The following is a 14328-nucleotide window of genomic DNA, read 5'->3' on the forward strand; positions in this document are numbered from 1 at the left end:
CTTCTGATCTCTACAGCAGAAGTCAGTAAACTACAGCCTACAGGCCCAATTCAGCCTGTAAGCTAACCATTTTTTTTTTTAAACAACCTTTAAAAAATATAAACACCTAAGAAGAATATGTGGCAGAGAGACTACAGGTGGCTTGCAAAGTCTAAAATGTTTATTATCCGGCCCTTTAGGGAAAAAGTCTGCCAGCCCCTGTGAGAGCCTCAACAAGAGCATAACAAATGAATCCAGGCACAAAGGGGAAGGGAGGCCGGAGCTCTCAGGAACCTTGTCAGGGACCTACGAATCAGCTCTAGGCAAGGAGCTGTTTATTCATCCTATTAATTGAGCAAGTATCTGCAAGCATTTGATTTTCACCCTGACCTTGTGGGTGAGCCCCAAGGAGTCTGCCAACTTTCAAGATCATGGCAGCTGTCACTTGCCATTCTCATTTCTGGTGAGGAATAACAAGTAGAGAAATAAGTAATAACAGTTGGAAGTTGTGAATGATAAAAGCAGTTTAATGTTTGATAGACAAATTCAAGTTCAGAAAGAAATTTCCTCAAATTTCACAAAGATGCTAAAAATGTTATTATTTGTGATTTTTAAATATTTATAGTGTTTTTTTTTTTACAAAGTTCTGTACATAAAAATAAATATACAGAAACAAACCCCATCAACTGTCTATTATCAGTAATCCTCACTGGTGGGTTCACCATTTATAAGGAAGACATCATTCAACGCACCCTGTCACAGAGACTATTCCATCAGCAAGGATTTTTACTGTAGAAAATCACCACTCGGCCTCTCTTCTCAAGATTGTTCATCATCTGGAGGCCTTTACATACTAGCTAGCAATTCACCTGGAAATCGGCAGAGGCAGTCATCATCATTAAGTGGATTGTGACCACTGGCCTAACGCCCAGCGGCGCTGTCTACACCTTTTGCTGACTTAAACCCTTAAATCTGCAGACACAGGGAAGAACAGAAATAACCCCCAGCTCTCCAGGGCTAGTCACTGTGAAAAGCGTGCGTAAGGCAATTGACTCGCGGGTTCAGGCTCATCTTGCTAATGTCAGACGACACTAACAAGACTCTTAGCCTCATCCGCCAGACGACGGTCCTCGGCGCCCAGGCCTCCAGGAGCATGTGCCACCTCCTTCACCAGACAGAGGGTTGTAACCTGAGACGACAGAAAGAAAGCATTTATCTGCAGTGAAAACCTGGGAATGTTTTATATCAAAAATAAACTTAGGACCTCGACATGCAAAGCACTACAAAGATATGGATTCTATTTTCGAGGAAGTTTTTACAAAACATTTAGTCACCATATGAAAAAAAAACTTGATATAGCGAGTGCAATCTAAATTGACATCAGTGGGAAGAAAACAAGCTGTTCAGCTTCTTGGTCCTAACTTCTCAAAATACACAAAAATATACACGGAAAAAATTTACCAAAAACCTTTGAAAATGGCCCAATTTAAGTACATGAGGGCTCCTACTGCAGCGCTTAATAGAGACATTTAAATAAGGGCAGTTCAAGCTACAAAATATTAAAAAAAAAAAAAAAAAAAAACAGAATGTGACCTGCCACTTCCAGCAGGACCTAACTGGGCGATCTACCTTCTCCTCACCCCCGCCATAAGCTTCCCAAAGCGGTCAATGGGCATCTAGGGACTTGGACGAGTGCTCAAGCTCTTGTCAGCCAGACCTTAAATGAGGCCCAGGGTTGCTTCTGACTTGCTGTCGGAACTCTGGGCAGCAGCCCCCTGTGCCTCAGTTTCCTTATTTGTAAAACCAGGCGAGTCCCAGCCTGTCTCAAGACTGTGGGGAACACTGAAAGAGGCTGTGCCAATTCGCCTGGCAGGCGCTCCACTTTCCACGGTCTGCACTCCTCTCCTAGGTTTCACCACTGGCTGCTTTCAAAATAGACTTCCAGCAAGGGAAGGTTTTAGAACACAGCTTCTTTCAGACACCTCATTCTCCTACGGCAAGCCTGCCGTGCTTTCCGACACAAAGGGAATTACAGCTCCTCACTGAAGGCCAAGATTCCTTCAAACCATAAAGGATTATTTATTTCATTTGTGTGTGACCAATCTCTCCAAAGGGATTCACAAACCCTCCCTAACGGGAAGAAGACAGCCTTGCTGGCGTATGACCTGAGAGGCCTAGGTGGGGCTGCACACAGACAAAGCTCAGAGGGAACATTTGCCCACGTGTCCTTGAGAAAGATGTCTGCAGAAAATAAGAAAGCCCGGACTGAAAAGACACAACACACTGTGTTCTGGCCTCTTGACACTCCGCTGCAAAATGGGCATACTGTCCTTATCCTACTGACTTCTCCACTCACTTGCCATTGTGGGATCAATTGAGAATAGGAAAGTACAACCCCAACCATCAAGGGATCGCCTGAGTGCCTCGCAGATGCTTTATGCCAGTTTCCTTTACTTCATCGCCACAGTTCGAAAGGTAGGAATTAGTCTCGATTTACAGATGGTGAAACAATGAAACAGAACCTAGTTTTCTAAAGTATATCCCGTAACTGACTGTTCAGAATCCTTTCACATTAGGGGTCATTTGGCACGTACCACCTCCCCGCAACGGCCTTCTGTCAGGTTTACGTTTCGGGAGAACTGATGAAGTAGAAGGCCCAGGGTTGTCTTCTTCCTGTTAGAACACACACAGGCTTAAGAATCTATTTAAAAAACTCTACTCAAAAAATCTTTATCTCCTTGAAAGCTGTCAAGCAGGACCGTGTCCACAGGCACCTGAGGCTTTCTGGCGTTTCCTCTGTAGCTTTTTCCTTCTTGCATGCTGTCCCACATTTCAATCTTCTGCCGTCTCTTCTCTTCCTCAAGCTGAGAAAGAATCGCACATGGTAAACAATGAATTCATATGCCTGTCATCTTCCTCAAAGAAAATGCTAATTTGGACAATTTAAATGTCCTTCAAAACAAACCTTTGCCTGCACCTTCCTCAGTTAATAACACTTGCCAACCAGTGGTGTGAGCTTAACCACAAACAGAACCTTTATTTTGTACACTCTTAACGGATGCAAAAAGCATCATGGAAAGAACAGACTTGGTTTTTCTGAAAAGTCAGCCCAGGAGAGAGGCTAGGACTCTGCCCGTAGAGACATTTTTGGTAATATAGAACAACTCTGCCTTGAAACCAGTGGGCATGGCTATGGGGCCCCCTTGTGGATTCCTGGCTGTGCCACCTGGGGAGTTACTGAACACCCCTGCTGCTCAGGGCTGTGACAATCAGACGAGAACAGATCAGAAAGTGCTTTCAAAAGTCACGTTCTGCGGAAAATTAAAGGAAAAGTAATCTAACAGCAGAAAATCATGTCCAACCATGAGGTCTGGAGAAACCGTGTAATCACACACTGAAGAGATGGCCAAGATGAAGGAAACACTGTTCACTGTCCTTTGCTTCTGCTCCTGCCTGCAACCAAGTACCAATCACAGTTCACTTACGTTTCTGTCTCCAACGGAATTCAAACCCCAAATGCAGTTCATTCTGGGTCCAGTTAAACCACGGTGTCACAAGGATATGCGAGAAGATGCTTTAAAGAGCACACATCTAGAAAATCCCTCAATGGCTTTCAGGGTCCATCGCTGCCAAACCCAAATACCTGTCACCTCATGCCTCCACTGTCTTCCAGCAAGTGAGATCCAGGATGAACCATCTGGACATGAAGACTGTCCTACACTCTAGCTAACCATGAAGACCATCAGAACAGACCACAGCTGCCAAGTTCTGAGACCATAGACACGAGACCTGATTTCACCGTGAGTGAGGGAGACTCCAGTTCATCCCTTTATTATTACTATTTTTATAAGTACATGAGACAGAACCACACGCGCTGGACCATTTCTAATCTGAACAAAGGCTTTTCGTCCCTCTCCCGATTTTAGGAGGCTCACATAATCTTAAAAAGTGACGGCTTAAATTGATGTCAATAAACGGTACACCTGTAAAAAGCTGAACTGGCTGAAGCTGTGTGATCGACGTATTTACAACAATGGCCAAAAAAAGAGAGGAGCTGCTGAGGCTGCTTACGTGCAACCAAACACCTCATGGGATTTGGTTCCTTGGTTTGGAGGTTTAGGGTCGTGGTTTCATGGGACATCCCATCTAACTGGCTGAATCACGTGTTCAATGCTTCTGTTCTACCTCCTAGCTGGCTGCATAGTTAAGTGGCCTCCAAGGCACAAGAGTTGGTCTCTATCCGCCTGGAGCAAACAGCGGAAAAAGGAGAGTCAGGAATAGAAGGAGGAAATGGGTGTGTGGCTAGTTGCCTCCATGAACAACTGCCCCCTCTGCCATGAGACCACAAGTGGGTGGTGCCCAGCTACCGTTACTGATCATCTTGATTAAAGCTTCCATAGAAGAATCCTGATCAAAAGAAGGAAAATGTAGAACAGAATTCCAAATTCTCATGGACTCTGGATTTTCTGGGGCCATGGAGGCTGGAAAAACCCCTGACACTATTGCTCTGAGACAGTCTTTAAATCTTAAACCAAAAATATTCCAAGGTCATTTTAAAACCGAACAATAGTTTAACTATTAAAAATGTTCTGCCTTGAGCACTGCTCTTTTAAGAAGTATCTATATGGGGTTAAATTGACAATAGCAACTCAAAAGATTAGCTAGAAAACTTGGAGGGCAGTGAGTTTATGCTAACGAGGGAGGAACAACTCAGAAAAGGAAGGTGAGAACAGTTGCACAACTAGAAGAATGTAATCAGTGCCACTAAATTGTTCGTGTAGAAACTGTTGAACTGATGTGTGTTTTGCTGTGTATATTCTCAACAACAAAATGAATAAAATTTGGGAAAAAAAGTGATTGTTTAAAAGATGTTTTCAGCTACATAATAAGCAAGCTGATTAAATGATTACACTATTTTACTAATACAAAAAAAACTCAGACCCTGAAGTCACTCAACTCTGACACATGAAAGAAACTTAACTTACTATGACTTTAGAAATAAAAAAATAATTAGGCATTGGAAATCAGCAAAGAGAAAAACAACAACAGAACGGCTCAGAAATGGCATATGATATGTATATTACGATGCCATTTGTACAAAAAGGATATAAGCATGTTTATCTATGGGTAAAATACATATGGAAAAAATACCTAAGAAACTTAATATGGGATGCTTGGAGTGGGGGTGGGGAGGAGGTGGACACAGATAATTTTCATGGTACAGAGTTTTATATCAAGTTTTTTTCTGTCATGTCCATTATTAAAAAGTTAAATAAACAATAGGAATGTGCTAGCAGATTTTAAATTAATGTTATTGTTAGCTAACAGTGAGTCAGCCCCGACTCAGCCACAAGGGAAGGAAATGATACCGGTTCTGAGCCATGACCAGCTGCAGATCAGACCCCTGTGAGCCATGTGGTTGTCATCGGCTGGTTTTCAGAAGCAGGTCACCAGGCTTTTCCTCCGGGTCCATCTTAGTCTGGAAGCTCTGCTGAAACCCGTTCAGCATCACTGCCATGACAGCAAGCCCCATGCCAGCTGGGCGGCGGCTGTACACGAGGTACGCCGTCCAGGAATTGAACCAGATGGGCGGTGGCTGTACACGAGGTACGCTGTCCAGGAATTGAACCAGGGTCTCCTGCATGCAAAGCGAGACTTCTACCACTGAACCACCACTATCCTCAGATTTTGGGTCAGTGGTTTCATTTCAGGGAAAGATGGGTGTTATGGATTGAACTGGTCCCTCCCCGCCTCCCCAAAATATGTGTTTCAATTCTACCCACCCCAATACCTGTTCCCTCTGGGAATAGAGTTCTTCGTTATGTTAATGGCACCTATCACTGGAAGGTGTGCCCTAAACCTACTCGCTTCAGAGTTTCAGAGTCCTAAGGGCAGCAGAGACAGGATGGGGTGGGGGTGGGGGGCAGGAATCAATGCCACGTGAAGATCACCAAGGAAATGAGGAAGCCTGGGCTACAGAAGCAGAAAGAGATAAGGACCTTCCCGCAGAGCTGACAGAGAGATCCTTCCCCTAGAGCTGGTGCCCTGAATTCAGACTTCGAGCCTCCTCAACTGTGAGGAAATAAATTTCTGTGCTTTAAAGCCATCCACTGTGGTATTTGTGCTACAGTGACTCTAGAAAACTAAGACAATGGGAAGCCAATATTCACAAATGCTGAGGAAGGCTGTTGGAACAGGGTGACCAAGGAGAGTCAGTGTGGTCTCACCGTGTCCTGTTTCCTGTGGGCTCTGGTCAAGCTGGGCGGACCGGCCTGGGAGGATGACGACACAGAAACCACCAAAGCGACTGGCAGAAAGACACACTGCATTGCCCAGGGAGCCCCAGAGGCACACGCGAGACAAAGGTAGACCAGCTCCTCCTGCTGCCTCAGAGGGGGCAGAGGACTTCCTTAGAGGTGACGAAGAGGGGCGAGAGAGTGGGCGCAGAACTCAAATTCACATAGAAAGACCAGACTTAATGGTCTGAGACTTGAGGAACCCCAGAAGACATGGCCCCCAGACTCCTAAACCAAAACTAAAACCATTCCCAAGCCAACTCTTCAGACAAAGATTAGACTGGACTATAAAACATAAAACAATACTTGTGAAGAGTGTGCTTCTCAGTTCAAGCAGATACAGGAGACTAAATGGGCAGCTCCTGTCTGGAGGTGAGATGAGAAGGCAGGAAGGGACAGGAGCTGGCTGAATGGACACAGGAAATCCGGGGTGGAAAGGGGGAGTGTCCTGTCACATTAAAGGGATAGCAACTAGGGTTATGTAACAGTATGCATATAAACTCTTGTATGAGAAACTAACTTGAACTGTAAACTTCCACCTAAAGCACAAAAAAAAATAAAATAAAATAAAAAGGAGAGGGCAGACACACGTAGATTGAAACCTGAAAGCAGAGTCTACACTTGGTGGTTGTGGGTGACATAGATCAGGTCACAGTGGGTGAGTGAGCTGGCCCCAGTGAAGGGAGGCACATCCCTCAGGTCCACCTGAAAGGCAGCCTTGGCTCTTCCTCCCCTCCTCTATCCCCCTGCCCAGCCAAGCCACACGCCTTTTAAGAAAACTTTCCAAACTCCACCTGCTACTTTCCATTTCTATTTTTATAGTATACCCATCACCGCCCTCCACTCTCTCTTCCAATTCATAGCCCAGGTCTTGGTGAGACACAGAGCTTAAAATGGACAAAGGAGCAAGAAGCCAAATGTGTCTTCCGGGTGTCTAGTAGCAGGAGACCTAGACGCAAAATCCTGCTGAGTGAAATACAGCTCTGCACCTTTCATTGTGTTATACTCATACATCTATCCTTCCCTAAGGACAGCATATTTTTCTTTGTATCACCAATATTTTACACAGTAGGTACTGAAACACTTGTTGAATCTATGGGATAGGACCTTGTCCAAGTATCTTATAATTAACCAGGGGTGCACACACACACATATTCTGACCCACTAAGCTTTTATTTCTTAAGACCACTCCTCCAAACTAAAACCAGTACATACCTGTCTTAGTTTTTCTTTATACTTTTCAGCTTGTGCATTTAATTCTTCTTGCATTTTCAAACGAGCGGCTGCTAAAGCTTCTTGTTGTTTAACAATAACATCAGGCTCTAAAATGTCAGAAAAAATTCCGATAAAGCACCTTGTATAATAATAAAAATTGTTGAGAGTCCTTTTTATTAGAAGTATGATGAAGATAAATAGATGATTCTGCTTGAACATTTCTATCCTCCTGCGGATGTTTCACTACTTAAAGGGGCAAAGGACTATCCCACGGCCATTGTTCTTAGCCCTAGCTAAGCATCTGCGTCACCAGAAACACCTTAGAAATGCAGGTTTCTGGGTCCCTCCCAAGCGAGTCCAACAGAAAATCTGCGATAAGGCTCCCGTGACTGAAATGTAAGTAGCCTAAAGGTCACACCGAGATTCCATCCACAGCCCAGATACCTCATTAACACCCACAGACTCTAGGCTGACCAGAACTCCAGAAAACAACTTAGAACAATTGAAAGTTTTCTGGATAGTTGTCCATCACTCAGTCAGCCCACACCTATGTCAGAAAAAGGTAAGGACTCTTAGGTATTTTATCCATTTTTCTATAGAGAAGGAAGAAAAATCTTTCTAGCTGGGACTAAGAATAAAAATGAGTGCCCCAGATTCACCTACTCTTTTATCTAGTTTGTAAAACCAAGCAGAATTACTATAAATCCCTGTAAAGCTCTCCAGCTGTTCATCATTCTGACTGCCTTATTAAGGACCACTGAGGGGCAATCGAGGAGCCCCGGCTGCACAGTGGTTAAAGCACTTGGCTGCTAATCGAAAGGTCCGTGGTTCAAACCCACCAGCCCCCTCCATGGGAGAAAGATGTGGCAGTCTGCTTCTGTAAAGATTTACAGTCTTGAAAACCCTATGGGGCAGTTCTACCCTGTCCTATAGGGTGACTCTGAGTCAGAATCAACTCAACAGCAGTGGGTTTGGTTTCGGAAGGGCAACTATACTGTGACTAATTTTTTAAACAAAAAAACAAACTAGAACTTGTATAATCACATCAGTAGATCGTCACTATTTGCAGACCAACTAGTACTGGAAAAAGACCACTTAACTGCATCCACATAAAACGGGGGCCAAAATATCACAACCGAAGTAGCACATGCATGTATGTGTGTGGTGGTAGAGATGACTGGAATTTTATCTTTAAAAACAAAAGAAAATCACACAAATGAAAATTTTGTTAACATGTGTAACTACTGGGTCATTCTCAGAATAAAATCAACCAAGTATAGATTTTTCTTAACCTAATTTTTTGAACAAAATTGAACAACAGTACAATTTACTTTTTGCAGTGCTTCCTACGTATATTTTTTGCAATAGTCAAAGGCTTCATCGATTTTGAAAACCTCTCTGAATCAGTAGTTCTCTTTTGAAGCACCCACTCTATCATCATCACTGCAAAGTTCCTCTCCAGTTGGTAGGTTAGCTTATTCTGCCAGAACTTCATCTGGAGAGATGGTTGTAGCAGTTCTCCAACCCCACTGTCACCTGCTTCATAAAACCCTGCATTCTGTGCAAGACAGACAACTGTACTCTGCAGTTCGTTGTTGGATGGATGTACAGCCAACGAAGACTCACAGACAGAAGAGACCACGGGTCTCATGGGAGAGGAGACGGGCATATCTGAGTGAACAGATTTTCTAAGTCTTTCCATTAACGACTATGTTTGTGTTATGACGTTTGCTTTCCTACCCAACCTCAACAGCCACAGGGACTAAGATGAATGAAGACTTCTATTTAACTTCCTTCTGCAGCTTCTGTTTAGTGAAAAGGCCACCCTTTCAGAGAGAATGAGTTTTTCTGAAACAGCCAAACATAATTTAGAAATCAGGTCTGATGAGTAAGCAAAAATGAAAACGAGGAAGATACAGAGAACTAAGGCTGAGTGTCCTGTGACTCACACTGGTTCTAGAGAGAACTCAAGTTAGGCAGAACCACAGCACAGAAAGTGTGACGTTTTCATTTTAATCCCTCCTGTAAATGAAAAGGAGCCCTGGTGTACAGTGGTTAAGAGCTACAGCTGCTAATCAAGATGTCGACAGTGTGAATCCACCAGGTGCTCCTTGGAAACCTCACGGGGCAGGTCTACTCTGTCCTACAGCATTGCTGAGTTGACACCGACTTGACAGCAAGGGTTTTGGTTTATAAAAAAAAAAAAACACTCAAGATATGCAGTGAGTGCTCTACACACCATCAGACAGGTTTTTTATCTCAAAATCTCTGAAATTAAAAAATAAAAATCAATTTCAGAAGCATAAAATGATGTGCTTCTCATTCTTAACAACAGACTAACTTTTAAATATTAAGAGAATTAGGTGTCGGGAACACTGCCTTCCTTTCTGCTCCCAGGCACTAACCCACAGCAGCCGCAGCTCGGTCCAGGTGCCTCTGCCTCAAGGCCCTCAGGCGGGCGGAAAGCTTCTGAATGACCACGAAGAGAAGGACACCACTGAGGACGAGGTACCAGCCATACGTGGCCAGCAGGGAGCCCACTGAAAAGAAGAAAACAGTTTTCAAAAGACTAAAAAAAGGATACCACCAGCTGACTCCGTAAAACTCAACAAGGATAAAACAAGCCTAGCTCCTGCCCTCAACCCATTCACACTGTCGCTGCGATGGCCTCCTAAGTGGACAGTCAACACACGAAGACGTGCAACAATTCGGCGGTCACTGGGAAGGGACCTGTCAACCCTTTGGGGATCCAGGGAGGAGGGTGCAGGGCACAGCAGCTTAGAGAATGAAGAGAAGTTTGACACAAGAAGGCAAAGGTCTTCCGATCTAGAGAACCACCTACAGAAAGCGCTGGGCGTGGGGGACCGATACGAGGCCTGGGCCGGGGGCCTGGGGGCTGGATGGGTGGTGGGCGGGGGCTGGACGGCTGCTGGGCGGGGGGCTGGACGGCTGCTGGGTGGGCGCTGGACGGGGGCTGGGCGGGGGCTGGATGGGGGCTGGGTGGGCGCTGGACGGGGGCTGGGCGGGGGCTGGACGGGGGCTGGGCGGGGGCTGGATGGGGGCTGGGCGGGGGCTGGGAGGGGGCTGTTGGCCGCGAGGCTCGGGAGCCGGACGCCAAGGGCCGGGCGACCCCTGTGACTGACACCAGGAAGGGTCTGTCCGGCACAAAGGATCCGCCCTGGAAGTGCGGCGCCAGGTGGCCCGCCGCCCGGGGCCTCCCTCCGGCGCCCACGCCCGGCCCAGCCGCCGCCAGGAGCTCCCGGAGGCCGGCCCGGCGCGCAGCGGGAGAACTACCCACCGAACATGGCGACGCGCCGGGAGAGCCGGCGGCGCGAGCCCCTTCCGCCGCGTCCGCGGCGACTCACCCGTGACGTGCAAGAAGCGCAGCCCCTCGGTCTCCAGGGCCGGCCGCGCGGACAGCTGCTCCGCGTCCGACTCCATGGCTGCGGCCGCCACCGCCCGGCCAGCGCGTCGCCTGAAGCCCCGCGCCTTCCGGCCCGCCCCGACGTACACGTGGCGCGCCCGGGCGAGGCGTTGTCTCGGCCAATCGCCGCTCGCCCCGGCTCTGGGCTCGGCCTATCGCAGGGGGGGTGTGGCAGGTGGGCGGGGAAGCCGGGAGGGGCGGGGAGGGGGCGGTGCGAGAAGGCCGCGGAGAGGGGGCCGTGCCCTAGCAGGGTGCTGGGCTGGCGCGCTGGGTCTCCCCTAGGGTTCCCAGCTGGCCTGAGCCAGGTCCCAAGGACTGTCCTCTTGGTTACTAACTGGACCCTGAGGCCGAGGAGGTTGCGGCCACAGCCTGGCTCGTGCCCGCTGGAACAGGGCTCAGCTGGTTGGCGACTCCCAGGCATGAGGATTGCAGCCAACGTCGAGCCCCGGAATAGGACGAAAGATGAAATACAGGCAGCAGCCTCGTCCTGCTGCCAGTGTTACCTTTCAGAGAAGGTGCCCACCGAGCCTCAAAATTCTCCTCCCCCCCAAAATCAAAACCTCTTGGGAAAGAATAATCATAGTAATGGCTCCAGCATGTACTGAGCCTTACTGTAGAGTTGCCAGGAAACCCTGGTGGTGTAGTGGTTAAGTGCTACAGCTGCTAACCAAGAGGTTGGTGGTTTGAGTCCACCAGGTGCGACTTGTAAACTCTACGGGGCACTTCTACCCTGTCCTATAGGATCATTATGAGTTGGACTCGATGGCAGTGTGTTTGCTTTTTTTGTTTGTTTTTTGAATGTGTCACAAAATGTTGTCTGAGTTATTTATAACTCTTCTGGCTGTTTGCTCCACCTTCCTGCATTCCTCTGTGAGGCTTACCTCAACCACCCGATTTGAAATGTTCAGTCCCCTGATCTTACTCTGTTTTCATCTCTCTTCTGTAGCACCGTCACCTTCTAATACACTGTTTACTCTGCTTGCTGTGCTTAGTGTTTACTGCCTGTCTCTCTTACCTGTAGAAGGAAAGCACCAGGAGGGAAAGGGGTGTTTGCTCATTGACGTAACCCAAGCTCCTGAGTAATGCCTGATGGGGAGTGAAGACTCAATAAATAATTGTTGAGTGAATAAAGGTAAAAATCAGAAGCGAACTTAATATGCAGCAACAATGATTTTTTTATATTGAGGCTTACATTTTTATTTGCTGTATTTTATTAAATATGTCATTTTATAAAGTAATTTTTTAATTAATTTTTATTGAGGTTCAAGTGAACATTTACAAATCAAGTCAGTCTGTCACATATAAGTTCATATATACCTTACTCCATACTCCCACTTGCTCTCCCCCTAATGAGTCAGCCCTTCCAGTCTCTCCTTTCGTGACAATTATGCCAGCTTCCAACTCTCTCTATCCTCCCATCCCCCCTCCAGACAGGAGATGCCAACACAGTCTCAAGTGTCCACCTGACATAATTAGCTCACTCTTCATCAGCATCTCTCTCCTACCCACTGTCCAGTCCCTTTCATGTCTGATGAGTTGTCTTCGGGAATGGTTCCTGTCCTGGGCCAACAGAAGGTTTGGGGACCATGACTGCCAGGATTCTTCTAGGCTCAGTCAGACCATTAAGTATGGTTTTTTTGTGAGAATTTGGGGTCTGCATCCCACTGATCTCCTGCTCCCGCAGGGGTTCTCTATTGTGCTCCCTGTCCGGGCAGTCATCGGTTGTGGCCGGGCACCAACTAGTTCTTCTGGTCTCAGGATGATGTAGGTCTCTGGTTCATGTGGCCCTTTCTGTCTCTTGGGCTCTTAGTTATCGTGTGACCTTGGTGTTCTTCATTCTCCTTTGCTCCAGGTGGGTTCAGACCAATTCATGCATCTTAGATGGCCGCTTGTTAGCATTTAAGACCCCAGACTCCACATTTCAAAGTGGGATGCAGATTGTTTTCATAATAGAAATATTTTGCCAATTGACTTAGAAGTCCCCTTAAACCATGGTCCCCAAACCCCCGCCCTTGCTCCCCTAACCTTTGAAGCATTCAGTTTATCCTGGAAACTTCTTTGCTTTTGGTCCAGTCCAGTTGAGCTGACCTTCCATGTATTGAGTATTGTCTTTCCCTTCACCTAAAGCAGTTCTTATCTACTAATTAATCAGTAAAAAACCCTCTCCCACCCTCCCTCCCTCCCCCCCTCGTACCCAAAAAAGTATGTGTTCTTCTCAGTTTATACTATTTCTCAAGATCTTATAATAGTGGTCTTATACAATATTTGTCCTTTTGCCTCTGACTAATTTCGCTCAGCATAATGCCTTCCAGGTTCCTCCATGTTATGAAATGTTTCACAGATTCATCACTCTTCTTTATCAATGCATAGTATTCCATTGTGTGAATATACCACAATTTATTTAGCCATTCATCCATTGATGGACACCTTGGTTGCTTCCAGCTTTTTGCTATTGTAAACAGAGCTGCAATAAACATGGGTGTGCATATATCTGTTTGTGTGAAGGCTCTTATTTCTCCAGGGTATATTCCGAGGAGTGGGATTTCTGGGTTGTATGGTAGTTCTATTTCTAACTGTTTAAGATAACGCCAGATAGATTTCCAAAGTGGTTGTACCATTTTACATTCCCACCAGCAGTGTATAAGAGTTTCAATCTCTCCGCAGCCTCTCCAACATTTATTATTTTGTGTTTTTTGGATTAATGCCAGCCTTGTTGGAGTGAGATGGAATCTCATCGTAGTTTTAATTTGCATTTCTCTAATGGCTAATGATCAAGAGTATTTTCTCATGTATCTGTTAGCTGTCTGAATATCTTCTTTAGTGAAGTGTGTGTTCATATCCTTTGCCCACTTCTTGATTGGGTTGTTTGTCTTTTTGTGGTTGAGTTTTGACAGAATCATATAGATTTTAGAGATCAGGCGCTGGTCGGAGATGTCATAGCTGAAAATTCTTTCCCAATCTGTAGGTGGTCTTTTTACTCTTTTGGTGAAGTCTTTAGATGAGCATAGGTGTTTGATTTTTAGGAGCTCCCAGTTATCTGGTTTCTCTTCGTCATTTTTGGTAATGTTTTGTATTCTGTTTATACCTTGCATTAGGGCTCCTAAGGTTGTCCCTATTTTTTCTTCCATGATCTTTATCGTTTTAGTCTTTATGTTTAGGTCTTTGATCCACTTGGAGTTAGTTTTTGTGCATGGTGTGAGGTATGGGTCCTGTTTGATTTTTTTGCAAATGGATATCCAGTTATGCCAGCACCATTTGTTAAAAAGACTATCTTTTCCCCAATTAACTGACACTGGGCCTTTGTCAAATATCAGCTGCTCATATGTGGATGGATTTATATCTGGGTTCTCAATTCTGTTCCACTGGTCTATGTGTCTTTTGTTGTACCAGTACCAGGCTGTTCCGACTACCGTG

The 14328-nt window shown here is 45.9% G+C and overlaps 1 protein-coding gene across 1 annotated transcript; it reads right to left on the reverse strand.

The window, feature by feature from the left end:
• Positions 1–219: 219 nt before the first annotated feature.
• SELENOS (selenoprotein S) lies at positions 220–10991 on the reverse strand. The gene is made up of 6 exons (XM_049906082.1): positions 10856–10991; positions 9896–10030; positions 7491–7597; positions 2754–2843; positions 2574–2652; positions 220–1168 (listed from the first exon to the last, which is right to left on the reverse strand). The coding sequence occupies exons 1-6, from the start codon at positions 10929–10931 to the stop codon at positions 1089–1091; spliced, it is 567 nt and encodes a 188-aa protein (XP_049762039.1). The 5' UTR covers positions 10932–10991; the 3' UTR covers positions 220–1088.
• Between the last annotated feature and the right edge of the window lie 3337 nt (positions 10992–14328).

Source organism: Elephas maximus, chromosome 13 (assembly GCF_024166365.1).
Source record: "Elephas maximus indicus isolate mEleMax1 chromosome 13, mEleMax1 primary haplotype, whole genome shotgun sequence".
Taxonomy (NCBI): Eukaryota; Metazoa; Chordata; class Mammalia; order Proboscidea; family Elephantidae; genus Elephas; species Elephas maximus.